Source organism: Bradysia coprophila, assembly GCF_014529535.1.
Source record: "Bradysia coprophila strain Holo2 chromosome IV unlocalized genomic scaffold, BU_Bcop_v1 contig_144, whole genome shotgun sequence".
Classification (NCBI taxonomy): Eukaryota; Metazoa; Arthropoda; class Insecta; order Diptera; family Sciaridae; genus Bradysia; species Bradysia coprophila.
In genome coordinates this window covers 1,993,010-2,020,353 of record NW_023503373.1, presented here as the reverse complement: position 1 = coordinate 2,020,353, position 27,344 = coordinate 1,993,010, and the positions used below count along the sequence as shown (strand labels likewise).

The window sequence follows — 27,344 nt, the reverse complement described above, 5'->3', positions numbered from 1 at the left end:
ATTGTAAATAACACGCGCGTAAAACTACATGTTCCATCGACTTTGTATTACCTGCAGAGAAAATATTTTCGAATGTAATGAAGTTCAGAACTTTTAAATGTGCATTGGAATGCAATTTAATTCCACTGCTGTTAGAATTGTATAGGAATCATAGGTGTGTATAGAAGTAGAGAAAAAAAAAGCATGAACGGAGCCAACATTTTTCAGTGAATCTTTTCATCATTGAATCGGTAAGCACTAAACACTTTCGAATCTATACATTATATGACTCTCTATGTTTGTACTTCTATAATTTCGAGGAACCAATATCAATGGATCAGAGGAAATTCTATGTATAGCTTCTTCTCCAAAAATATGTTAATCGCTGTAGCGTAGCTACAAAACATTACATTGAACCGTATGATTACTTCGTTTCCGTAAGCACTTACGTCTTATCATAAATATTACCGAGTCCTATACCTCTGCATTGTTGATTATTTATTCAAATTAATTTATAACGAGAGTTTCCCAATTTTTACCCTTTTTCAATTCCAAACGAAATATTTTTTATTTCTTTTTAATATTTTCATTACAATTTCGTCTAACAGAAGCTGATTTATTCGTTAATTATAGCGCTATAATCGAATTACAATTCCGACGAATTTCCGTTTTATGTTATTTTTATTATTTGAAAAGGTATTTTAAAGACTATTTTCATTTCGTTAATAGAAAATTAATTAGTTTGTTTGTTTTTTGTTTGAAGAATTCTCACTCATTAAAATTAAGCTCGACAGCATTAAATTGCTTTCAAATTTACTGTGTAGCGTTTTATGTAGGCGTTACATTTTGTTGCTTAAATGTTAAACCGAAAAAAAAGCGAACTGGAATAGCAGTTCCATTTTCAATTGCAAATTGCTAAAGTTTTACATGGACGACCATACTGAAAATGGAATTAATTGCTCACCAATTTGTTAAAAAATGTTTGAACACAGAAAGGATGAACAGGACAATGACAAATCATTGCACTTAGTTCAATGAAAGTTTTTGCTGCTGTTTCTTTCAGCTATAGGAAATTACATAATTAATTTTCTCCACGTTCTGTGAAATCCACATAATGTTTTTGTTCGCTACGACATTAATTCAAAAGCACACTCACATATATTGCGTTGAATCTGCCATTGCCAGTCCTCTGTGCACCACATAGGCAGATAAAGTTAATTATATTTTGTCCAGTCATCTATGGGAAAATATTAATAGACCCAACTTCTTGACCCAGATACGCCCGACGAGATTTATTTCGGTTGTTCGATTCGAACGAAAGGTGTGTTCTGGTACACTCAAGGTTTATTCGTTACTTGAGGGATATAAATAATAGAATTCTAATTCTCAAAGCAAATTAACAGAAAAATTGAGAAATATTGGTAACGTTGGGAACATTTTTCAAATTGTCTTTCCAAAATCCTCTACTCTATAAATCAGCTTCATGGTCTAAAAATTTGTTATCCTTAAAAATATATTTTTTATTTGTATGCTTAGCATTGGTTACAAGTTATATTTATGTACACCTCATTGGCATCAATAAATATATATCCGAGAGGAATAAAAAAGAGGAAAAAAAAATTGGAAAATAAAATCATTCGAATTGTGTATGCCATATCCATAACCATAACAATTTCAATTCATTGAGTTATGCATGCTGTAAATAATTTCGTATACATAAATTTTCGTCATATTCGGTGCAGACTGCGAATGCGAATTCAGTGATTGAACCGAGCAATTCGATGGAATAGTTTTGGCTTTACGATGAATATATGCAATAAGCAAAACTAAATCACAAGTGTACTACAGTAATGTTTAAGCTATACATAATGGTTAATTTCTACATTGTGGATGCACTCAGACATGATACAGTAAAGTTCAGGGATTTATGTTGTAAATGTTGGGGTTTTATGTACGGGTATATTATACACGTGCATTCGTGTACGTAAGTCTGTATGTAAATTGTATGGCTGATGCATTTATATTATGGTATCTGTAAACTGTAAGCACAACAATTTATCAACATTTATTATAAGCACAAGAGCATCTCTTTGAAATTTATATTTTACGGTCAGATAACGAAATCAGGTAATTGTTTATTGTGATGGAGATGATGTTGAATTATTGCAGTTCAAGTGGTTGAACTTCCATAACTTTTGTTTCGTCCATAACAATTTTTATGTCCGTTTATTTGAGCAGAATTTTTTTTTGTAAAACTTGGTGTTCGAATAGCTATAATCATCGAAACTGGTATTTAGAATCACTCATCGAAAACATTTCTAATTTTCTGATTCACTCACCTAATAACATACTGGTCAATATTATACTCACAATATTGTTGGGTATATCATCCCAAGGTAACAAATAAAATAAATCAAACGAAGCATAAAAGTGTCTATCAAGTTCGCATCACCTCTCAAACTTTTCCGATACCCCCGAATATGCATTGATAAAACCATTTCCATTTTCGGTTTTTCGTTAACCATAAAAATATTGTTCTTTTCAACAAAGGAGAGAAGAGGAAAAAAAATGAAGAAATGGTTTCAACCACTCAATGTCCAAGGCACTTAACCGCAGAGATTTTACCCAAAGATTAAAGTTTATGTGCTGTAATGGTATGGACGAAAGTGTCCGTTTCGTTATAACCACAAAATGAAATGTCGTTGTAGCCCTTCTTCTGGGGCCTTTGGATATCATGTATTTTCGGTTGTTGATGGTGATACAACAACCGTTCGAAAGTGTGACCTTTTATTATTTGTACGGTTATCAGTATTTTTTAGGTTTATGTCTACACAGAATATCTGGAACGTTGTGTAATTTCAACAATGCCACATACCTTAAGACGTATATATAATATCGATACCATTTTTTTTATGTGTGTACCACCAGCGATTGCAGAGCAAAGTTTTTTCTGTTATGTTTGTTTTTTTTTTCGTAAAAAAAAATTTATGGTTTGGTTGGCGTCTTTTGGTAATTTTGAGGATTTTCGGTTGATATTATTGGAATTCTTTTACAGTTTATTTTGAAAGTATCATAAAAATGTATGACATCCAGCAAAAATGTACGAGTATATTCTATGAGGCTAATATGACTTTATTCTTTTTATTTGCAGAGACTTGCAGGGAAACAACATTTCAATGATATTTGAAACGGATTTTCAGCATTTGTCGAAGCTAAGGATACTGTAAGTATATTTTATTTTCCAAGCATTCATAAGATGATATACACATTGGCTATGATATTTCTTTAGCTGATTTTTTATCATAGTTTTCTCAGCTATAAATTCTGTCGTAACGTGTCTTAGCGTATATATTACACAGAAATACGTAGAGCTGCCATGATTCAGTTTTTATGATCTCGAGATTATAAATGTTAATGTCACACTGGTGTACACTCCTTAACGTCTAGCGTAATTTGAAATTTTTAATATTTTCTTCTATCCGGACACAATAAAAATTCCTACGAGATGTAAGCTTGTGATGTAAAAGTAAAGTTTATTAAATTGTAACGGCGCTTCAGCGATTTCATTTTTTAAACAACAGCAGGGTGGTCTATTTCCATTAAAAATATTTTATTCAAACTTGTGGTTTACTGAATTTTCTTGAAGTCATTTTTCGGAGAACAGAATTATCTTTCGCAGTTTGCTACTTATATAAGCTAACGAAATAGTATGTTGTGTTACAAGTATTGTAATGTTGATTTTTTCAGCACTAGACTCAAAATTGGGTCGTGTGCTGAAAAAATCTCATTACAATACGTGTAACACATCATGCTTTGTGCCAACCGAGAATTGAAATAGACAAATGCACAAAAATTCAGAATTTTCATTGTAAACAATCACTCTTCGAATTTGATCGATCACGTTGCTTTGCATTTTTTTAAAACGAATGCTGTAATAACTCATACGAATTTCATTTCAACACTGGTTTGAGTGTTGTAATAAGCCATGAAAACGGGTGTTGTAATTTTGGACATTTCAATCTAGTTATCGATATTGAAATCCGTCGTATTTCAATTCTCGGTGGCACAAAACAATTTTGTGCCACCGAGAATTGAAATACGACTCTTTTCAGCACTCATTTTAGTGTTGTAAAGTGACTTATTTCAGCACCCGTTTGATGTGATATTACAACACTCAAAGCAGTGTTGATATGGAATTTGTATGAGTTGTTACAGCATTCGTTTGAGAAAATGCAAAGCAATGTGATCGATCAAATTTGAAGAGTGATTGTTTACAATGAAAACTATGATTTTTTGTGCTCTTGTCTATTTCAATTCTCGGTTGGCACAAAGCATGATGTGTTACACGTATTGTAATGAGATTTTTTCAGCACACGACTCAATTTTCCTTACTCCCTCCGGTCGTAAGGAAAACTTGGGTCTAGTGCTGAAAAAATCAACATTACAATACTTGTAACACAACATACTATTAGGGCACGGGTGGCGCGATCGGCTGTTCACTTTTGTGTGCATGTCCAGATTTACCAACTTGATTTCTTTCTGATTTAGTTCATTTTCATTCTGAAGAACGGCGTCGGTACTTCTATACTGTTAACAAGTCAAACTATTCACTTCTTTCAATCTTTTCCGCTCAAACTACTTAGTACAAATAAATCTTATCGGTAATAATCATTTGTCTTAAAGTCTCAATAACTTAATTGGATTTGCAAATTACGAAAAAAAAATATTTCAAAAATCAATTCATAAGTGGTAATCAGTTAACGCATTATTTCATAACCCATTCCATTTAAAAGTTAATTGAGAAAAGTAAAGTGTACCACACCATGCGCAAAAAAATCGTATACACCAGAAAAACGTTGCCATGTTGCATTATACAATGCAATTTGTTCTTATAAACTTACAGACAACCGAAGTTAATATTGTAAGTCATTTACAATTACAGAAAAAATTAATGGTTTTAAAACGTCGTTGCTGGCATTTTGCTTTATTGTGAAAAAAAAGAGGTTTAATAAATGTATTTATTTGGAACATTGCACCGAGGATGGTATGTCGGATATAAAAACTTGGTTGGAAATAAAGTGGACAAAAAATGTGAAAAATTTCTTGCTTGAATTGTTGATACAAGTTGTATTGTGATTCGCAGAAGGGGATTTTATAAATTGATTATACGAAGAGTTTAGAATTCTTAAATTACGATGAATGGTTTTATCCTTGAGATTGGCTGTATGGGTAAAGGTATATTCAATTCATCACGGTACATTTATTGAGTTAATAAATTGTTGATTTCATTGGCGTATGCCCTGAGTAATAATAGTTCAAAATTAAAGAACGTAGAGCGTTGGAATAAATGATCGGTTTTTTGTCGAGGCACTTCTACTGAGAACCGTTCGGTATTTATGATGTTTTGTAATTGGTAGTCAGCGTTCAATTCATAAATTAATCAATTAAATACACCTCGTTGAGTTGTATAACGTTTTCTTTTGGAGTTGTTGTTATACCTTTACATTGCATTTAGTGATACTTTTCCCTCTCTGACAAGTGATTCAACAAGTCCATACTAGGAGTTCAAAGATTCCACCAATTTATTATAGCTTTATAAAATCTTTCCAACACTTTATTAAATTTTCAATGAAAAAAATTGCCGTATGTGCCAGGCAAGCATATTAACAGTTTTATTATCTGATCTATTACTTCATTTGATCAAAGATTTTCAGAAATCTTTTACTTCATTTGTTTTGAACATGCTTTTTGCTATATAAGACCTCCCTAATCACAGCTTGTCGGTTATTATTGCTGTTGTTGTTGATAACAGTTGACAGCCGTCTGCAACAGGTTACTCTTCAAAAGATTTTTTTTATTTTTTAAAAGAAACACGCTTGCATCTTAAATTAATAACAAGCTTGTAGAGGGGACTACCACTACACAAAATCATGTTCGTTCATATCTTTAAACTAATATGTCATTTAACTTCGAATTGACTCTTTCATACGCAGTTTACTCGCTTGATAAATACCCCTTGCCTGATCTCTGTCCAACTATTAAAGAAAGTTGTTTACCCCTCGATTCTAGAGCAACAATTTTCATTTTCCATGTATTCTCTCGAGATTACCAGTGTTGCATTATTGTTCGCCGAAAGAGGACCACTTCAATTATTCTTACTAACAATCTTTTCTTTAACCAGACAACTTTACCGAGCAACCCACTAATTAAGTTGTCCCACTTATTCGGGTAAAAAATTAATCTAATTAAATATCTTAAAAATCCAATTTACATGCTCACAGCCTTCAGACAGAATGCGTATAGTTGTAAAGGCCTAGAGCCAAACGCGTGCATCGATCGGCTATCAGACGTTCAAATAACACAAAAAAGCGGACGAAAAAAAAGCAACAACAATTTGTTTTAAATTCCCGTTGCCACAAGCATTTGGTTTATTATTTATGAGCTATGGGCATGAAAATATATACACAGTCCATGATACTCTGGGAGAATTTATTTGATTGTGGCAATTTTACAATTTATACCCAGTTTTTTTTCACGTTTAATTTTCCACAGCCAGAAAAAAAAAGTCTACAATAAATTACAACAACACCACCAATAATATCGGAGGAATAATTATACGGGAAGTTATTAGCCACGGTTTTGGGAGGTCAATTCGTGTTATCACAATTTCCATTGTAATTTCAGTTTGAATGGATTGGATGGTTGTTGTTTTTTTCACTCGCAAATGGTATACTCGTGTACATTCGCTAAGTTAAAGGTCGTTTTGCATTTCATTGTTTCTGATGCAGTTCTGCTGTATTAAAACAATCCAAACGAAAATGCGGAGCAAGTTTTATTCCTTTTTATCGTTTTTGAATGCTGTCGATATTGAATTTTGTTTTATATTAAAAGGAAAATCAAAATTTAATTGTTGTATTGAATATGCATACGATAAAACGATTTAATCACATAAATAAATACCAGCTTCATGGTGGGTGCATGAAATATTCATGAATTTGCAGTTCTTGTTGTTGTTTTTTGTTGTCAGAATTCGGTTAAACCAACACGGTATGTTCAGCACATTTTAATTGAAAAAAAAACTCATTGAACATGAACATACATTTATTATCTCCCAGTTACATAACCACATCGCAATAATTATCCGTGTTTTAGCATCGTAAATAAATACATTTCTGATTTTACGTACTTTCTTTCAACTAACGAAAGTCCGAATGCCTACTTCCAATTGGGTCAATAAAACTTAATTATCTTACCATCATTTACCACAAGAAAGGAAACAAGTAATGCAATTTCAAAGAGACTGAAACACTAACAAAATTTGTTCCATAAAATCATTTACATTCACACCAATAATATTTGATATTGATGTGTAAATACACGACAGACAGAGTGCCTACATATACGGACAAATAAATTAAAATACGAAACCAATAATTGCAGTTAAATAAAGCCTTAATTAATATATATTTATCTATTGAAAGTGTTATGTTCGACTCCCATACAAAAACCTGAAGCTCATAAACTACATAGACATTTATACATTTTATTGATATTACGCGCGCGCAATTCCATTCCGTAAAACAATTAAGATTAAAGAAAAAAAAAAGAATCCATTCGTTTATAGCCAAATGCATATCATACTTAAGATTTCTATTTAATTCCTTTATGACCAAAAAGAAAACCAAAAATAAACACAAAAAAATCTTCAAAAAAACAACAACATCAAAACCCATGAATTAAAAATGCAAAGCTTTCAAATATAGTAAAGTGGAACCTCTGGCATGTTATAAATTTAGTATAATTTTCATTTCTGTTTTTCATTCAATTAAACTATAGGTTTTATGCATTTTGATAAGTGGCGCGCGCGTAAGAGTGCAAAAGAAAGAGCGAATAGATTTTCATGCCTGGTCGCATTAAGTATATTAATGTTGTGATACGGGCTATAAATTAAATTGTGCGCAGCTATTAAGATTTTGCCTTTCCGTTATTATTATTATTATATTTTCTATTTCCACCGAGGGTGATGCATAAACATCAAACTGCGCGTAATATTTTATGAATTATGAATGTGAGATTCAGTTTTGATATGGTTTATTGCCAACCTCACATGTTGTCATAAAAAAATAGTTGAGAAATATTTCATTGAATCCAAAGTAAACGAAAATTGTGATAGTGAATTTTTAGCCTTTTCGTTATTATATGCGTAAAGTGCTTTTGCCTCGGTTATAAAGTGCTTTTTCTTGTACAAACGGTATTAGGGACGGTATGTTAATTAATTGCATTGGCATACATTTATGAAATCTGTTGCTAGCCTGTCTTATCAAGTCGAAGAAATAAATTGTGTTAACTTGAATGTCCATGACAAAAATTATTGGTAACAAAGAGATAATTTGTAGAAATTTCACAATCTTCTAGTGAAGACTTCCGTTTACAATTCATAGTACAACAAGTTCGATACTAACTGCCACAACTACAATAAATATAAAATTCGATCAAATGAAAATGCACCTTCAATAAGAAAAATACAGCGAATTAACACTTTCAAATTGGATGGCGGTAATCGTCGCCACTCGGTCAATTAGCACTTCCATCAAATGCATAAATTATTACAACGCGGAAAGAAGCCATTTCCATTAACGTTTTTATTGAATCAAAACGCAAATCAATCTAAATTTTGTTTGATTTTGTAAAATTATCCAAATGGGTAAACATTGCTGAAAATTTTGTTGTTTGCAATAATTGCGTAAAATGCATTGAACATCACATTCCGAAATTTATTCATTTTAATAATTAACCGACAACGTTTCAGAGAATATGAATTTTCGGTTAAACCAACCATCACTGTGTTCTGTATTGAATATTCTCTGTATTCGCAATTTGAAGAATTAATTTGCGTATGCAGCAGTGAATCATTATGATTTTCAATTCCAGTAAAATGTTAATGGTTGACAGGGGAAATGTTTGACCATCCTTTGGTATTTCGATATCATAATGTATCAAACTTTACAAATGATTGAATCTATTACTTCGTTTGTATGAAGTCGAATGTTTGATATAAAATCTTTTACTTCAATAGTTTTAACATACATTTTGCTTTGTAAGATCACGTCAACCAGGAATCAGCTGTTATTTTTGTCGTCTGCGTTGACAGTCCTAAGTGGTTTTTAAACTAAGACAAAGTTTGAAGAGTCATATAGCATGACTCAAACTCATATATTTCAAACTTAAGTTAAATGGTCAACTTATTTCCTAGTTTCCTACAAGTTGCACCCATTAAGTCTCAAGGCTGTATTAATTCCAATAAATATATCGAAACAATTTAGCGACCAATTACGCAAAAGATATGAATCCGATCAAATAGTTAAATATACATTTGAAAACTAAGCAATAATAATGTCCCTTCTATAATTTCATTCATAGTTGTTTATACATTCATAAACACATATCGCCGCATTTCAAGGTATTATAAACATAATATGTATCTGTCCTAACTGTTAACTATTAGTCTATATATGTTGAAGTAGTGCTTCAAACAGCGTATAAACATTGTTCAACGTATTTTAGATTTCCACGCCCAAAACACTAATTTATTAAATAAAATCGCGCATATCATACAATATTTTCAAAATAAAATAAAATAATGACTGCGCTCCATTCGACGGTAAATCGGAATATATACCGAAAATTTCAGATTGAATTATTGTTATGGATGTTCAGCGCGCGGTGTCAGAGTGAATGGTGAATCTGACCATGATCGCGAATTCCTGTTGCGGAATGTTTAATTAATTTTTTGTTACCTTAATCCATTAAATGCTTTAATGGATATTCTACCTCATTTTCATACATCCATTTACATATTTCACATGTTTAATATCCATGTAACCGTGGTTATAATTGTATTTATGTTTCCAACTATTTGTTGCATTCATTCGAATTAATTTTTTTTTACATTTTTAATATTTCCAGTTCATGCATGTTCAATGCGTATATTGATGTGGCTTTTAGTTTCGGATCAATATGACCAGTTTTAGGATTCTTATCGTGGAAAATGCTGCATTCATAATAATGCGAAGTTGCTGGTACTTTGTTTGCTAGTAAACGACACTTGTTACAAATGTCTATGCTATTTTATGCAAACGATGTAATCACAAATTGAATCTGCCATTAGATACTTTATCAAAAGGTTGTGTTACAGAAAACACTCCTTTGAGGAGTGTTTTTGCATTGTGTGTACAAAAATGTAAAGTAAAGTTCACAGTCTGAGATTCTTCTAAGAAATTCTTCAAGAAACGATGGATTGAAAATAATAATTTTCAGTAAATGTATCGAAGTGATACTGTTTTAGGCACTAGATATTACAATATCGGACGGAAACGACACCATTTCGGCGAAAGTTAATAAAATGTTTTCTACTTTAATGTGGAAATCGTCAGCAAATCCTATCATTTTATCGCACTAGTGCGAAAAAGACATCCATTTCGATATTAAAAGAATCATTTTATCGTACTAGTGTAAATAAGTTGAAATATTCAGCGCAACCTCATCCCTGATTTTTGAAATTTCATATAGAGAGTTCAACTGTCGATAGTCTTTGGACTGTGTGTTCGTGGGCCGTGCATTTTGAAAATGAAATGACTGTATGACATTTCGTCATCCAACTGCAATAAAATACCTTCAGCTCAACCTTTTATAATAGTTCGTTGCTGACGTTGCTTCTGTGTTTTAATATGTAATTCCCGTTGCATGCGTAGCAATAATAAATTGTAGCAAAAAAAAAATCAATAAATAACTCTTGATGGGTCTCAGGTTAATATGTTCAACCCATTACTCAAACTCTATCAGAAAAAGTAAAAGAATTCTTAGCCGATAACATAGTCCCATATGTTTGAAACGAAACAACAACAAATTTCGGTCATTAGTTTAAAAAATCATTCCCTCAGCGTGATTCCGTCCAATTCGCTTCGTAATTAATATATACGTCGATAATAATAATAATTATAATTATTAGCATACACACAGCCTTTATGGCATCGCGAACATTAAATTTAAAAGAAAAAAGAAAAAAAAATCCCAAAGCGACCACTTAATGAGTGGTGTAAGTTATGTTTTGTTAATGTGTCATTAATAATATGCAAATTATTTCTTACCATTTTTATTCCACATAAATTCTTTTTTTCTCCATTCATTGCAGTAATTTTTCCTCGTCGGTGTTAAAATCTGTTAATTTATGCACATCTCGATGTGACCATCTTCACCATTTATTTTCTATAAAATGATCGGCACTGTAGTTTTATGGTGATATTCCGATGTGATGTATAAAATAAATTGTACGGAAAAACGGTTTTATATTGGGATGTATATATAAGACTGGAATGGGACACAAGAAATTATCGTCATCAGTTTAAGTGATCATTGACTCGAATAAAAACACTGCACAGTTCGTCGAAAATTACCGAAGTATTTAATTACTGGTGACGATGATATCAACAGAAACGAGAGATTTCTTCCATTTTTCATTCAAATCCAATTTGCATATTAGAAGTTACTAATTGCTGCATTCTCATAGTTTAATGACGAAAGAAATAAAAATATTTCAGTTTTCCCTACTCAAAAAATCGCTGTTTGATTGCGTAGGTTTCCGAAACGCATTATGAAATGATTGTTTATGGTACGAATCGTAATTATTATGGCGGTAAAATGACAAATATTATGTTTCGCTTCGGTAATGCGTTTTTTTTTCTCCTCTTAATTGAAATGTTCTGTCGGTTGAATGTTTTATATGACATAAATGCGTGGTCGTTATCACCAACGTATATTTTACACACTTGCTACAATCACTTGAAACATTCCGAGTGAATTTTACGTAAGAAATTTGTTACTTTTTTTTAGAAACTCATTAGAGGGGAATTTCTTGTTTCATTATAAGTTGTCCTTATCGGGCGGATATGCTCAATTGCATTATTATATCGCCTGAATTGAATTCAAATCGAAAATCGTTCAACGAATCGATTCGATAAAATACTGGAAATTAATTTGGAAGGATAAATGAAGCCATGTTAAACAATTGAATTAAATGAAATAAAACATAAAATCGAAACTGTTGTTGTCCGCAAACAGTTTGTTGTACACACCGACTATCAACCGAATAGTAAACAGAATTGACATTTTTCCATTTTGAGATGTACAATATAACTCTGAGCAAACTTACACAGAACGACAATCAAAAATTTCAATCAAATATCTATTGATTCTGGTTGCATGTAACCCGTTCTTATACGAATATATATATATATAAAAGCATCACAATTTTATATATTTACCTATATTGTCACCGAGAGTGCATCCGCATGCAGTTTCCAATTGCATATTGTATCGTGTTATATTGGAAATGTTGTTGATTTATTTACTTGGTGAATATTTATACCTCTATCTGTATCTCTACAACACACCACAAAATATTCAATATAAATTGCATGCACAATATTACGCGGAGAGTTTATTTATTTATTTGTTATTGATAATATGGTGCGACATTCAGTGGCGTGCATTTTGCATCAAAAGCCATTGTTTATTTATGTGGACAACAGCACAAAATAGATAAATATGATGATTGCCTGTGAAGTTATTTGTTTTCGGTTAGCCGTTAGCTAGTTCTTTCTATATGCCTCGCAATCACATTTCTACATCATCGACACATAACTACACTATTAAATGGTTGTTTATAGAGTGCAATGATATCGAATAAACAATGAAAACAATGATGATTTGAAATCGTTATTTGCAATACTTAATTAACCGATTCTGCGTTTCCTTTTTTTAAATAATTTTCTGTACTGTACAGAGTATACCACTCTACACCAGACGCATAAATGCTAATGAAAGCATTAAAGCACATTATTGTAGCGTCAGATATCTGATTAGTACTATTAAATTGTTTACAATAATTAATGATTCGTGGAAATGTGTCTAGCTTTTAGGATAATCCCTCATCTCCGAATAACAATTAAATATTTCCAGCTTGAACGGGGCGATCGAATCTTGTCGTATTTATCTATCAAAAGCTCACACCTCCATTCTTGAAAAGGCATCCGTAAACATTAGTTCTATATCTTTCCTTCTTACCACTCCAATAAATAATTCAAATTCCCAAAATTTTCCAAACTTTTCCCCCCCAACATACACACATCTTAAACACTGAAAGTGGAAGATATATAGGAAAACTTCTCTGCATTGAAAAGACAATCAATTAATCATCATTTCGAATATTTTATCCACTCCACCGTACATTATCTGGTCAACTACATCCGGCTACATTCAATGTAATTTATATATCTGTTTCTTACCTCTATTTTAATGCGATAGTCCTTCGTTTCTTCGCTCATATATACTTTTTATATACTGAAATGTATTGTATGATGTCTTAAGTAACGCTTTTGCATTATCATTTAAAACATTTAGTGTAGTACCAATCTTCCTGAAAGGTATTATTTATGTAAAGTAGTTGGAAGTATCATTAATAATAATTAAATTGTAAATTAATTGCAGGCAACTCACCGACAATCAAATCCACACCATTGAAAAAGATGCGCTACAAGATTTGGTATCGCTGGAACGATTGTAAGCGTTTTTTTCTTATTTGTTAAGAGTTGTTATATTGCTGTGCTTCTTTAACCACTTTTTTTTGTTTTTCTTCTTCATATTTCATATGTAGGCGTTTGAACAATAATCGCCTGAAGGCCATACCAGAAAACTTTTTAGGAAATTCAGCAAACTTATTACGATTGTAAGTAATTTTATTTATTTTAATTCTTTTTTTTCCTCCTTCATTTTTTTCTTTTCTTTCCGTGGCATTAAAATAATAAGTTTCTTAAACAACAACAACAAAAATTTGATTTTTTTTCTTCTCATATTCGAATTTCTTTTCTTTACGAAAATGCCTTCAGGGATCTTTCGCATAATTCGCTCACAACAATCGGTCGGAAAATGTTTAAGGGTGCTCCATCGCTAAGAAGTTTGCAATTGGACAACAATGAGATTATGTGCATGGACGAGCAAGCTTTTAAAGGATTGGCTGAATTGGAAATACTGTGAGTATCTTATATCTTTCATATCAATTTTTCGCACACGAAATCTATAAAAATTCCATTCGAATGTGTATAGAAAACGAAGAACGAAATAAAATCCAAATAAAAATATTAAAATTTTTGTTTGTCTACGGTGTATGTTCCGTTTCCCATAGTAAAAGATACAGCAATAACCATTACATTGCCATGATATGAATACGAAAATTGGTAAAAAAATAAAAATATTCAAATTTTCTTTCTCATTGTAGGACGATCAATAATAACAATGTGACTTCTCTCCAACGAGATATATTCAGTGGAATGTCACGTATACGGGCCCTACGGCTTTCCGACAATCCGTTTGCTTGTGATTGTCACTTGTCTTGGCTGTCGCGTTTCTTACGTGGTGCACCACGTCTAGCGCCATACACAAGATGCCATTCACCGAGCCAGCTCAAGGGACAGAACGTGGCCGATCTGCACGATCAAGAGTTTAAATGTTCAGGTGAGTTGTATTCTTATTGTTTGGTATTATTTTCTCTGTTTGTTGGTCGTGTTTGTTTTTAAGAGTGATATCGCCAAATCTTCAGGTGATTTTTTTCACTTTGGAAACAAGCGGTCTCCGATTTTAATGAGTGATAGCTCGTTGGATTCGTCTTTCAATTCTAGGAAACATGTGTCTTTCACTTTTTCTTAAAAAAATTTGTTTTCTGTGAAAAGCGCTCAAAAGTGAAGACATGTCAGAGGGTACCGAAAACAGTTTTTCGGCAATAACTCTAGAAAAAAAATATTTTAAATTGTTGTAATGTTCTACGATTGTCGGCCTTGGAAAGACCTGCAGGTAGAGTATACGCACCGCTTAGTGCTAGTTGATCCACGAGAGTTATGACTAGAAATATAGTGAATGTTCGGAGAGTCCGCCTTCTCTGCAGCTTCGATGTTCCACGGACTCAACTGGGTTCATTTATTTGTGGGACGATAGTAGGTGAGGCCAGCTACAAAACCCCATACTCAGTTCCGTGGAACATCGAAGCTACAGAGAAGGCGGATTCTCCGAACATTCACTATATTTCTAGTCATAGCTCTCGTGGATCAACTAGCACCAAGCGGTGCGTATACTCTACCTGTGGGTCTTTCCAAGGCCGACAATCGTACAACATTACAACAATTTAAAATAATTTTTTCTTGAGTTATTGCCGAAAAACTGTTTTCGGTACCCTCTAACATGTCTTCACTTTTGAGCGCTTTTCTAGGAAAACACACACACAGAAAACCAATTTTTTAAAGAAAAAGTGAAAGACACGTGTTTCCTAGAATTGAAAGACGAGCTATCACTCATTAAAATCGGAAACCGCTTGTTTCCCAATCACCTGAAGATTTGGCGATATCACTCTTAACATTATTATGAGTGGTCTTGTGGAAGCAAAACAGAAATTTCGATTCCCAGAATTGAGTGCAAGACAAACGAATAAACTTAGAGCCAAAGTAGACAAATATTTTCTCGATTTTAAATAATTCATTGACATGTTGTCGAGCACGCAACATGCAAGTTAAACGTGCGGTATAGAATTCATGTACATAAACTGTACAAATCTTGATGTTTCCAAACAACAGATTCATTAAAGTAGAAAATGTTGAAAGTAGTTTACTAAATTATTCAGAATTCTCTTCATCCATCCTTATTCTAGCTGAAAGCGTTGCCATATACGAAATTTGTGCCTGTCACGTACAGACTATTAAAACTTTCCAATAAAATTTAATTTGAAAATTGACTTTTAATCCTTTACTCATCATTAACAATTAATTACAATGCCACCGAAATAATTAATCACTTTCGGTGTATTCTTCGGAAGGGAGATACATTCAGCGATTGAAAGCAGGTATATTAATACCGGATTTACGGTACTTATCCGTAAGACTTGCTGTTTGAAAAGAAAAATCTTCTCTTACCGCCGTTCAATAACTTTAATCAACTCCGTTTTTTTTAAAGTGTTTTAAAGTGTTAAATCGTGCATAATCTCACGTATACCAGCACACGCACATTCACGCTCAACATCAAAATATAATTCACATTTGTCATACTTCTAAATGAGTTGCATAAATGAATATATTTTAACATGTTGTATGCGACGTTGAATCTCAATAGCGTCTAGCTCATCTTCCTGCCATACCACGACATGGCATAAACCGATTATCGCTTTAAGCAATTTGATATCGAGCGATTATGACTTTTGACTGTTTGTTAGTCGTGTTGAAGCTACAAGGGTTACAGTTACAAGGCGAGAAGGCAATTATTTTCCGAGTGTCTATTGTGTGTGATTTTACACGACGATGCAATGGAATAATAGAAAATTGTAATATAAGTGACGAATGATGATGATGATATTCCATCGAATATGATATAGCATTGAAAGCCTTTGTACTGTTTCTATGTACTAACATACCCATCCATTATGTCGCAGGTTTAACTGAGAATGCACCGATCGAGTGTGGGGCAACAACGGAATGCCCTCATCCATGCAGATGTGCCGATGGTATAGTGGATTGTCGTGAGAAGAGTTTAACAACTGTACCGACAGCTTTGCCGGAAGATACGACTGAATTGTAAGAATATTTTTTCGGTTTTGATTGGTTCGAGATCACATTCAAATTTTAACTTTGGTTAGACGCTTGGAACAAAATTTCATAACCGAAATTCCGCCAAAATCATTTGCCAATTTTAAGCGGTTACGACGAATCGACTTATCGAATAATAACATCTCGAGAGTGGCCCATGATGCATTCAATGGTTTGAAATCGTTAACTACACTGTAAGTAAAAACAATGAAGCTTGAAGGAAGCTTCTTGTTATTGAACAGGTTGTTGGTTGGTATACCACTTCAGTTGCTTTTTTTTTAAATAAATAAGAGGATTACATATAAGAGATCCACTGGTGGAAATACTACTTTTTGAACCCATATTATACGTTGAAATGGAAAAAAATGTTTTTCCAATAAAAATCTAGTCTCGGGGTAATTGAAAACGGTTTTATGCAAACATTAAATGCGCAAAGTGTTCTGTTGACTCAACACAGAAGGTGATTAAAATAAAGTAGAATTAAACCGAAAAATCAACGACCTGTTCATTGCTTTTCGCATAAATAAAATTCTAATAATTTCCTTCTTGTCCTATTAGCGTCTTGTATGGCAACAAAATTAAAGATCTGCCGGCGAATGTATTCAGAGGATTAACATCACTTCAGTTGCTACTCTTAAATGCAAATGAAATATCGTGCATACGAAAAGATTCATTCAAAGATTTGCATAGTCTTAGTTTGCTGTCGCTGTATGACAACAACATTCAGTCGCTGGCTAATGGAACATTCGAGTCGATGAAAAGCATTCAGACGTTGTGAGTATTAGCTCGTAGAAGACAAGTGGGAAAACATTGTTTATTCAAATAGGTTTTCTTTCGTCTTGAATGAATTGCTAATTAAAATCTGAACATTTTTTTCTCTCTCCATTTCCTTCAACTGTGACTACATTCACCAATATAATGTCCGCTTTTTATTTTCTTCCAATCCAGGCACTTGGCTCGTAATCCCTTTATTTGCGATTGTAACCTTGTAAGTTGTCAATTGCTAGCTTTCTTTTCGTACCTTTGTTGTTAAATATGGCATATTGTGTGTTACAGCGTTGGTTATCCGACTATTTGCATAAAAATCCAATCGAAACAAGTGGAGCACGTTGTGATTCTCCCAAACGAATGCACAGACGACGAATCGAGGCTTTACGTGATGAAAAATTCAAATGTAAATTGATACGACGGATTAAATTGTCGTGTCGTTGACCTTAATCGTGACTTTGTTTATATCGTTTTTCAGGCACTGAAGAATATCGCACCAGATATGCGGGTGAGTGTCGCATCGACACAGAATGTCCTGCCGCGTGTCATTGCGATCGGACAACTGTTGATTGTTCCGGTAGAGGTCTGAAGGAAATTCCAAGAGACGTTCCGCTTTATACCACCGAATTGTAAGTGAAATCGATCGCAAAAAGGAACTTCGTTCAACTAAAACCAAAACTGTTTTTCCCACTTTGTTCCATTTCACTACAGACTGCTGAACGACAACGAACTCGGTCGCATTAAATCTGATGGCTTATTTGGTCGTCTACCAAATTTGGTAAAATTAGATTTGCGTCGCAATCAAATTACTGGTATCGAACAGAATGCATTCGAAGGTGCATCGAAAATACAAGATTTACTGTTGTCGGAAAATAAAATCGCTGAGATACATAATAAGATGTTCTTAGGTCTTCACAATCTGAAAGCATTGTAAGTATTCATGACGTAGATATATATATTCAACCGAATAGATTAGATATATATGTTGTGTAGACGGTAGAACTTTTGCATAATAATATCTATCTTTTGTGGCAATGATTGTTGTATATGGTTTTCGAGTAAAGTTTTCGAATCGAATAAAATGGATCGAAACTTGCTTCCGTCTAAAATCGTATTGATTTCGACAATGGTTGGAAAAGTTTAAATGAAATGGAGTCATTTAGAAGATTAAAAATAAAATTGAGTTTCTGATATCAATCATCACTTAAAGCGTCACAAACTTGATAAATTGAGGAACAGGGTCAATACCAAACACCGAAAATAGATTGGAACCGATTCGATATGATTGAAACACCAGTTATTCCACATCGTGTACATATAACTACTGTGTGAACAGAAAGGCTTCATTATTTGTCTATTATAAATCGTTAAAAGCATAAATTATTCGATTTTATTGAAATAACTCAGACCAAATAACATTTCATTACTCAAACAACATTAAATATTCCAGTCTCTTTAGCTTCTATTCTTCAAAAACCAATAATATTTTCGTGTATTATACATATACCCCGATCGATGAAACATATAATTTCCATAATAATCCTATGTAATTATATAGGCACCGCAAGTTTACTTTTTCGATTGAGTTTTGAGACTTTCGAGTACCATATACTCATATATGCCAGCGTATATTATGCTAAGTTTCAGTTAAAAATGTCTTGTAAAATCGGAAAAGACACTAAATAACAACAACAGCAACAACAACAACCACAACAACAACAACAAAAGATTGTCTAATAAAAAAACAATTTGATTACAGGTCATTGTATGATAATTTGGTTTCATGTGTAATGCCAGGCTCTTTCGATTACTTAACGTCACTCCATACACTGTAAGTATATATTGTGCCAATGATGGTACAGTATAGACATATATACTATACCAAATATATACAGACGCACACATTGCCGGTGTGCACAAACATATTCGAATTATCTTCACCGTTTTCTTTTTACCATTAATAACATCTTACCAAGATAATTCGATTTGTTTCAACAAAGGAAACAAATGATTTGTGCATTCTGAATAGGAAGCACTGGAGTGTGATGTGTGTTGTGACGACAGTGTCACTCTTTATTAATTTATTTTCTTTCACCATATCTCGTTGGTGCTGATTCGAATGTAGAAATCTTGCATCGAATCCATTCAATTGTAATTGTCACTTGGCTTGGTTTTCGGACTGGCTACGGAAACGGGGACTCAATGGTGCTACGCCACGATGTGCCGCTCCAGCGAAAGTACGTGATACTCCGGTCAAAGATTTGCCACACCATGAGTTTAAATGTACCAGCGATGATGAGGGTTGTTTGGGCGAAGGATATTGTCCACCGATGTGCACATGTACCGGAACTGTTGTACGGTGCTCACGCAATAAATTGAAGGAAATACCACGGGGAATACCAGCTGAAACGTCTGAGTTGTATTTGGAATCGAATGAGATTTCAATGATTCATCAAGACAGGATAAGCCATTTGAAGTCTTTGACAAGATTGTAAGTGACCATAGAATTCAGTGCGAAGAACATCAATTGTAAAACCGTTTCCATTTTCAGAGACTTGAGCAACAACCAAATCAACATGCTATCCAATCACACATTCGCTAATTTATCCAAATTGTCAACTCTGTAAGTAGTGGGACTTATAGACGTAATCAGTTCTGTTGCTGACGATTACAAATTTTCTATTCCCAACAGCATCATCAGCTACAACAAACTGCAATGTGTCCAACGACATGGACTGACTGGACTGAAGAATCTCCGAGTCTTATCTCTTCACGGAAACCAGATCTCTATGATACCCGATGGAGCTTTTGGCGACCTTCAATCAATCACTCACATTGCCCTTGGCAGCAATCCACTTTATTGTGATTGTTCGTTGAAATGGTTGTCCGATTGGGTGAAACTAGACTATGTTGAGCCAGGCATTGCAAGATGTGCGGAACCAGAAACCATGCGAGACAAACTGCTCTTGTCAACACCATCCAACAATTTCGTTTGCAAAGGAAAAGTCAGCAATGAAATTCTATCGAAATGCGATGCTTGTTACACTTTCCCATGCCAGAACGATGGAGAGTGCAGTCCGTTGGTTGAACGTCAGTACGAGTGTATATGCAAACCGGGATACCATGGAAAGCATTGTGAATTTATGATTGATGCTTGTTATGGCAATCCATGTCGCCATAATGCAACATGCAATGTTTTGGAAGAAGGCCGATTCAGCTGTCAGTGTACCGCCGGTTATTCGGGTACAAGATGTGAAGTGAACATCGACGATTGTTTGGAGAATAAATGCCAGAACAATGCCACCTGTGTCGATGGTGTTGAATCGTACAAATGTGAATGCCAACCAGGATATGAAGGAGAATTTTGCGAAACGAAAATTCCATTCTGCACCGAGTTTAATCCTTGCTTGAACAACGCCAAGTGTGTCGATCATTTTAGCCACTACACGTGTGAATGTATAGCTGGATATAGAGGATCGAATTGCTCAGAGAACATTGACGATTGCCAAAATAATATGTGCCAGAATGGAGGAACCTGCGTGGACGGAATCAATGATTACATGTGTAAATGTCCCGAAGATTATACGGGTAAATTCTGTGAAGGAACTCCAATGGTGGCTATGATGTATCCACAAACATCGCCGTGTCAAAATCATGAGTGTAAGCACGGTGTTTGTTTCCAACCCAATCCATCTAGTCCTGACTACGTGTGTAAATGTGCTCCCGGCTATTCGGGTAAACGATGTGAATACTTGACTAGCATCAGTTTCGTGCACAACAACTCATTTGTCGAAATGGAGCCTCTAAGAACAAAACCAGAGGCGAATGTGACCATTGTATTCAGCACATCACAGCAGAATGGAGTTTTGTTGTACGACGGACACATGGAACACTTGGCTGTTGAGTTATTCAACGGAAGAGTCCGAGTTAGCTATGACGTCGGAAATTCGCCAGTATCGACAATGTACAGCTTCGAGATGGTCGCTGACGGAAGATATCACATGGTGGAATTGCTGGCTATCAAAAAGAATTTTACGCTTCGAGTTGATCGCGGATTAGCGCGGTCTATTATCAATGAAGGACCCAAAGATTTCCTCAAATTGTCCACACCACTGTTCCTGGGTGGTTTACCCAACGAGCCTGCCCAGCAAGCATACGACAATTGGCATCTGCGAAATTTGACCAGCTTCAAGGGTTGCATGAAAGAAGTGTGGATCAATCACAAGCAGGTCGACTTCGGTAACGCAGCTCGACAACAAAAAATAAATCCGGGCTGCGCTTTATTGGACGCAGATAGTGAAGAGGAAATGGAGGATATGGAGGTGCAAGAAACACCAATGGCAGTGGAAGATGTATGTAGTGCAATTAATTTTTGGTTGAAGCGAATGTATTTTTAACGTAAACGTTCACATTTTAGATTGATCCATGTGAGAATAACAAGTGTCGTCGTGGTTCTAAGTGTGTCATCAATAATAGCGCTAAAGACGGCTACACATGCCGCTGCAAGACAGGTCAAAAGGGACGGTTTTGCGAGCAAGGTGAGGGCATTTCTGAGCCCACAGCAACTACTGGTATATTTTACTAATTTACTAACTTTTTATGTAAAAATTTTGGGAAATCATTTTTCACTGGTTCATTTGTTGAATTTGTTATCGCATCGTTTATAACCAATTAATTGTGGGTAATGCGGAAGCTTCATGATGTCTCTTCAATGCTCTGATCTATTTCTACTTTTGGTGTCGAAATTTCAAATCATTGGATTCTCTGCATAGCGAGCGGGAAGCTTGTGAAAATTTTATTTAAATTTCTTCAGGTTATGGGCCCGACTTTCTAAATTTTCGTTTTTGTGGTTTTGTTATATAGAGAGAATCTTATGCATTGGAGCCAATTTCTTGTTTCATTTTTACTTTCTAATCATCAAACCTCAAATATTTCATCAAACCTTCGGTTCATCACTTCATACGAAAATTTTATCAGAAATAATTCAATGTTTCAAATAATCCCCCAATCATCCAATGAAGTCAACTTAACCATTTTTCATTCCACAGCTGCATCAACTTGCCGCAAAGAGCAGGTCCGTGAATACTACACCGAGAACGATTGTCGATCCCGACAACCGTTGAAGTATGCCAAATGCGTTGGCGGATGTGGAAATCAATGCTGTGCAGCCAAAGTTGTGAGACGTCGCAAAGTTCGCATGGTGTGCAGCAACAATGCCAAATACGTGAAAAACTTGGACATAGTCCGCAAATGCGGATGTACCAAGAAATGTTACTGACTGGAAGATGCGGCTACCCAACCACCACCAGAAGCGTCGAAATTGACAGCGGGCGATTCGACGACAATCTCAGTTAATGAAGAAGAAAATCAAAATGATGAACAAGAACAAGCAGATAGTTATAGTGTAGACGATTTATTCGATGATGATTACGATAGTGACAATGAGGGTGAAGATATTGTATTAGACGATGAAGATGATGATCAAGGTAATGATCAAAAAGATGATGCAGACGATGAGGACGATATGTACGACGATGAAGAGGACGTGGTAAAGTCCAGTAAAAACTCAGATAGCCTTAGATTAGATTTTATAGACAATTCTAGGATAAACAACGACAGAAAGAGTAGTGTTGACGATGACGACGATGAGAGTCATCTGTTTTCTTTACGGAGGAAAAATGCAAATAAATTAGGTAGTAACGATGCCATCAAAATAATTTCAACGCCACACGGTAAGGTGGGAATTGTTTATCAGTCAAACGATGGCAACGAAGATTTATCGAAAAAGGGAGCCAATGAAAGTATCGATAAATCGCGAAAAATAACCCCAGTACTAACACCCGACGGCAAAGTAGCTCTACTCTATCGCGGAGCGTCGGGTGGCAGCACTAAATACGAGCCGATTCAAAACCTAACGAGTAATGAATTTATGACAAAATTCCAAGACAATAAAACTAGTTCAATAACAAATTCAAATGACGATGAAACGACTGAACAACAACCAATCACTGTTGTGCCTGATACCACAACTACAACGATAAGTTCCACAACCGTTCGATTCGGTAACATCAACGAACCGAACGAAGAAGAAAATTCAATTTTACCAAATATCAATCGGCCGTTGTCCGAAGTGTTGGGCATAAAGAAAAATCAATTCACTCAATTCCGAATCACCGATCGTAGCCCAACGGCTACGCCATCGTTGAGTGGCCAAAAAGCGGATGTGTCGTCAACGACATCCAATAAAATACCAGACTTGTCGAATTACGACTATGATTACGGTGTTGGTGAAGTGGAAAATGATGTGTTGTTCGGTGGATCGAACAAAGTCGCTGTGACAGATTCACCGAATCACCTTGTCGAAGATACCATCCAACCGACAACAATATCCGATGTTCTGTCCAAAACGGAAGTGATCAATTTAGCAATAATACCGGCATTCGAAAGTGATTTGCAATTGATCCAACAACAGGAATTAGAACAGCAACAGCATTCAAACCATCACCGTAAACATCATAGACATAGACATAGACATATGCAAGATCTAACAGCGATCCATTGTGCCATGCAGGCAATGGTTGCAATTGCCGCCATGGCCACAATATTCGGTATGCTAGGAGCGTATTTCAAGACACGAATTCTCGATCAAATAACGATAATGCACTGGTAGGAATTAATGGGTATTCGATTTTGGATTGGACTCAGTCGAAGAGGCGGAGTCATTGTTTGAATCCAAATTTTTATTTTCACTTTTTGTACATAGGGCCGCTAAGCCAAGTGTTTTGAGTTTTTTTATTAGTTTTTTATTGGATAATCGAATACCCAGTGACAAAAGGAAATTTTTTTAATTTTTTTGATTTTTTAAAATTATTGTAAGGCTGGATCTAGTAATTGAACAGGCTCGGTGTCTTGTGAGATGGAATTGAGAAACAATTTTTCAAAAATATCGACCATATTCTTGGTCATTAATTCTTCCTTACAATACAATTGCCATATTCCTAGCTGTTGGACAGTTAAACAGATTTCAATTTCATCAGACCACCCAATTTTTCCAACAACCCCTCACAAAGCCAAGCCGACCAGGGTCTATTTTCCTCAATTATTTTTCACGAAACATCACACGAAATTTGAAGAAAAACGTTGTGATTCTCCACAGTTTCGTTAATGTTTGTAAAAAATATGTCGAAAACAGGCACTGGAGCCGATACAAGAATTTTTGTATTTGACCAAATTGTTGATGTATACCAAGTGAATGAATTCAAGTCAATATATACCGAGTGCATCTCGAAATTAATGAAACCAAACCGAATAAAGTTTAACGCGAAGTTTCTGAATGTTAGATCATTATCTGGAAAGTGAATTTTGCTGGCCTTACTTATAATATCCCTCATTTAATGATGAGTTGAAATTGATATAAAAAGCATTTTGATAAAATAAACTGAATAAATAATGAAAGTAATCTTATTATAATGATATGACCTATAAAAATATTAACCGATCGAGACCGAACAGGAGAGAAATAAAATACTAAAAGTAACAAGAAAATAAAATTCCTCGAAAAATTACCTAAGACTAAGACTATATGAGAAAGAATAACCATCCCAGAATAATACCTAAACGAAGAAAAAACCTAGTAGAAAGAAGAATCTGAACACCCAAAGGAGTAATTACACTATAACTATGTAGAAGAATATTTAACTGAGATAGGGGTAGCCGCATGATTTAATTTATTAAACAAAAATAAAAATATATTAAAACGGAGAGACATTACAAAACACATGGAGGAGACGATGAAAATAATAGGAATAGAAAATGAAATAAAATAAAACTGAAAGTAAAACTAAACAAACAAAAAATATTTATATTTATATGGAAAAATCGTTCTTTTTACTGTATTTTGTACGTTAAAAAATGATTAAAACAAAATGGTAAACTAATGAAATACAACTAAAACGCCGTAAGATTAACTGTTTTACATATTGGAAAAAAGAAACAGAAATAGAGAGAGAGAGAGAAAATAAAAACAATGAGAAAAATTTGATTGAAACCGTTACGCTATCGCTTAAGTTCTTTGTAAATATTTTTAACTTTTAAGCAAAATCAAACCAATTGCAGGCTCATTTCAAATATTTTTTTTCTTTTTCTTTTTTTATCTTAAAAAACAAACGCTTCATCATCTCTCTGTTTCAATGTACCGATCAAAATATAGATTTCAACCTTTTCTGCCATTTTAAATAAGATTGAAACACTGAAACCACATAATTTATTAATTAAATTAAATTAAGTAAATTACGTCTATTATGGAAAAAACGACCCGTGTAATAGAAAATAGAAATGATTAATGTAAAAAAAACAATGCAAAAAGTATTAATGTATACTGTTTTAAACAGTTTTATATAAAAGAAATATAGCAAGTAAAATGCCGAACATATTCTGACAGTTTTGATAAACGGAAGAAACACAAGAATTGGAATAGACAAAAAATTAAAAGTTAAAAAAAATCAAATAAATTGTACTAAGCAAATACATTTAAATATGGAAAAAAGATGTTTTTTGTATTAAATGTCTTGCAGCGGATGAGTGCTAACTATATATAAGGAAATTGATTTTTTCCTTTTGTTTTTCGTTGAAATTAAAATTTAAAGAAAATTAAAAAATTTCATTTAAATTTATTAGAATTCGTTGCATAGGTTTTTTGATACAAAAACGAAACTGCCAGCCAACAAACACACAACTTCACACACTATACTCGAAAATAAGTAGTCCTAATGCGCGAAAATTTCACTCAATAAATTACAATTAAACGAACAATTAACCTCATCCATTATCGCAATTATAATCAAAGTCAAAAACAATTAAATTAGCAACGATTTTCAAAAAGCCGACGAGAGCCGACCTATACGAAATGTATTCAATAAAATCCATAGCAAAAATAGTAATCCAGAAAATAAAATAGTTTATTCAAACATCACTGCCGACCCGGTATTTTACTTTTTAATTCATTTTTCTTACAAATAAACAGATTTTTTATTTCATTTTTTTATACAAATACAAATAGTCATTTATAAAGGAAGAACAAAAACTGTGTATTAAAAAACTAAAGTGGAATACTGAATTTTATGGTTATATTTATAAATAAAAAATTATATTAATAAAGAACAAAAAAAACATAAATAAATGAAGAAAAATAAAAATAAAAAAAATAAGGAAAAAACAATATTCAATGTAAAAATATATTATAATAATATACACGAAAAATAATAAATTATATACTTTAAAAATGACGTGTCGGTTCTTACAAAGTCACATCCCACAATTTCTGATGACTCCTGAAGTTAAAAGTATACACCAATCTGTCAACCAGGGTCCTAAAATTGAAATCTATAGATTTGTGATCGCTCGATACAAAAGACAAATTGTGCCGTGTTGTGCTGAGTTATAGACGTCTTTCACAAGAAACAATAGAGTTGAAACCCCCAGTTTGGTACACAGTGTCCTCCCGGCTGAACAATAACCATACGCTATTATTATTATTAGTACATATAAAACCGCCATACTAGGGTTCCCATTCGTCCTCTTTTTAGAGGACATGTCCTCTTTTTCCGTCTATTTCTTCTTTTTAGCAAAAATTCTAAGAACATCACTTTTTTAATGAAATGAATGAAAGTCCTATTTGTCCTCTTTTTTTACGGCCTTCTTCTTTTTTAAGGAAATTTGATTCAGCTCATTCCCACAGAGTGAAAAATTTTCGCTGCGCGGCTTTAGCTAATAATCTTCTCTAAAATACAAGTAATCTTCTATTTCAGAAATATTCCCTCGCTCCGCTCGCCTTCTTCATCACCTCAATCAAGATTTTTTTATCCATGAACGTAAAAATTAGTAGTTTTCCAAGGAAGAAAACGTTGTAGAGTAAAAAAA

The 27,344-nt window shown here is 33.8% G+C and overlaps 2 protein-coding genes across 3 annotated transcripts in view; both read left to right on the top strand.

The window, feature by feature from the left end:
- LOC119071133 (protein slit) overlaps positions 1-26,052 on the top strand; it is a 108,613-nt gene extending 82,561 nt beyond the window's left edge. Inside the window, exons 4-21 of one of the 2 annotated variants that reach the window (XM_037175821.1) lie at positions 3,131-3,202; positions 13,525-13,596; positions 13,691-13,762; positions 13,923-14,066; positions 14,312-14,547; positions 16,505-16,646; positions 16,709-16,852; positions 17,217-17,432; positions 17,607-17,646; positions 17,715-17,832; positions 17,905-18,055; positions 18,138-18,356; positions 19,186-19,257; positions 19,552-19,917; positions 19,978-20,049; positions 20,119-21,778; positions 21,844-21,964; positions 22,475-26,052. In XM_037175821.1, coding sequence (XP_037031716.1) covers positions 3,131-3,202; positions 13,525-13,596; positions 13,691-13,762; positions 13,923-14,066; positions 14,312-14,547; positions 16,505-16,646; positions 16,709-16,852; positions 17,217-17,432; positions 17,607-17,646; positions 17,715-17,832; positions 17,905-18,055; positions 18,138-18,356; positions 19,186-19,257; positions 19,552-19,917; positions 19,978-20,049; positions 20,119-21,778; positions 21,844-21,964; positions 22,475-22,704 — 4,147 coding nt within the window. In that variant the 3' untranslated portion in view covers positions 22,705-26,052. Of the gene's footprint in view, positions 1-3,130; positions 3,203-13,524; positions 13,597-13,690; positions 13,763-13,922; positions 14,067-14,311; positions 14,548-16,504; positions 16,647-16,708; positions 16,853-17,216; positions 17,433-17,606; positions 17,647-17,714; positions 17,833-17,904; positions 18,056-18,137; positions 18,357-19,185; positions 19,258-19,551; positions 19,918-19,977; positions 20,050-20,118; positions 21,779-21,843; positions 21,998-22,474 lie in introns of both variants that reach the window. The other variant, XM_037175820.1, reaches the window with a different exon arrangement.
- LOC119071411 (protein PFC0760c-like) lies at positions 22,712-24,096 on the top strand. The gene is made up of 2 exons (XM_037176289.1): positions 22,712-22,739; positions 22,787-24,096. Exons 1-2 carry the CDS (start codon positions 22,712-22,714, stop codon positions 24,094-24,096), a joined length of 1,338 nt encoding a protein of 445 aa, XP_037032184.1.
- Positions 26,053-27,344: the final 1,292 nt, after the last annotated feature.

What these genes read in the sequence shown, in the direction of transcription:
- LOC119071411 (XM_037176289.1), top strand. Translation starts at nt 22,712, where the DNA reads ATGCGGCTACCCAACCACCACCAGAAGC. An exon ending in ACCCAACCACCACCAGAAGC is followed by an intron (nt 22,740 to 22,786) that starts GTCGAAATTGAC and finishes CAGTTAATGAAG; the next exon opens with AAGAAAATCAAAATGATGAA.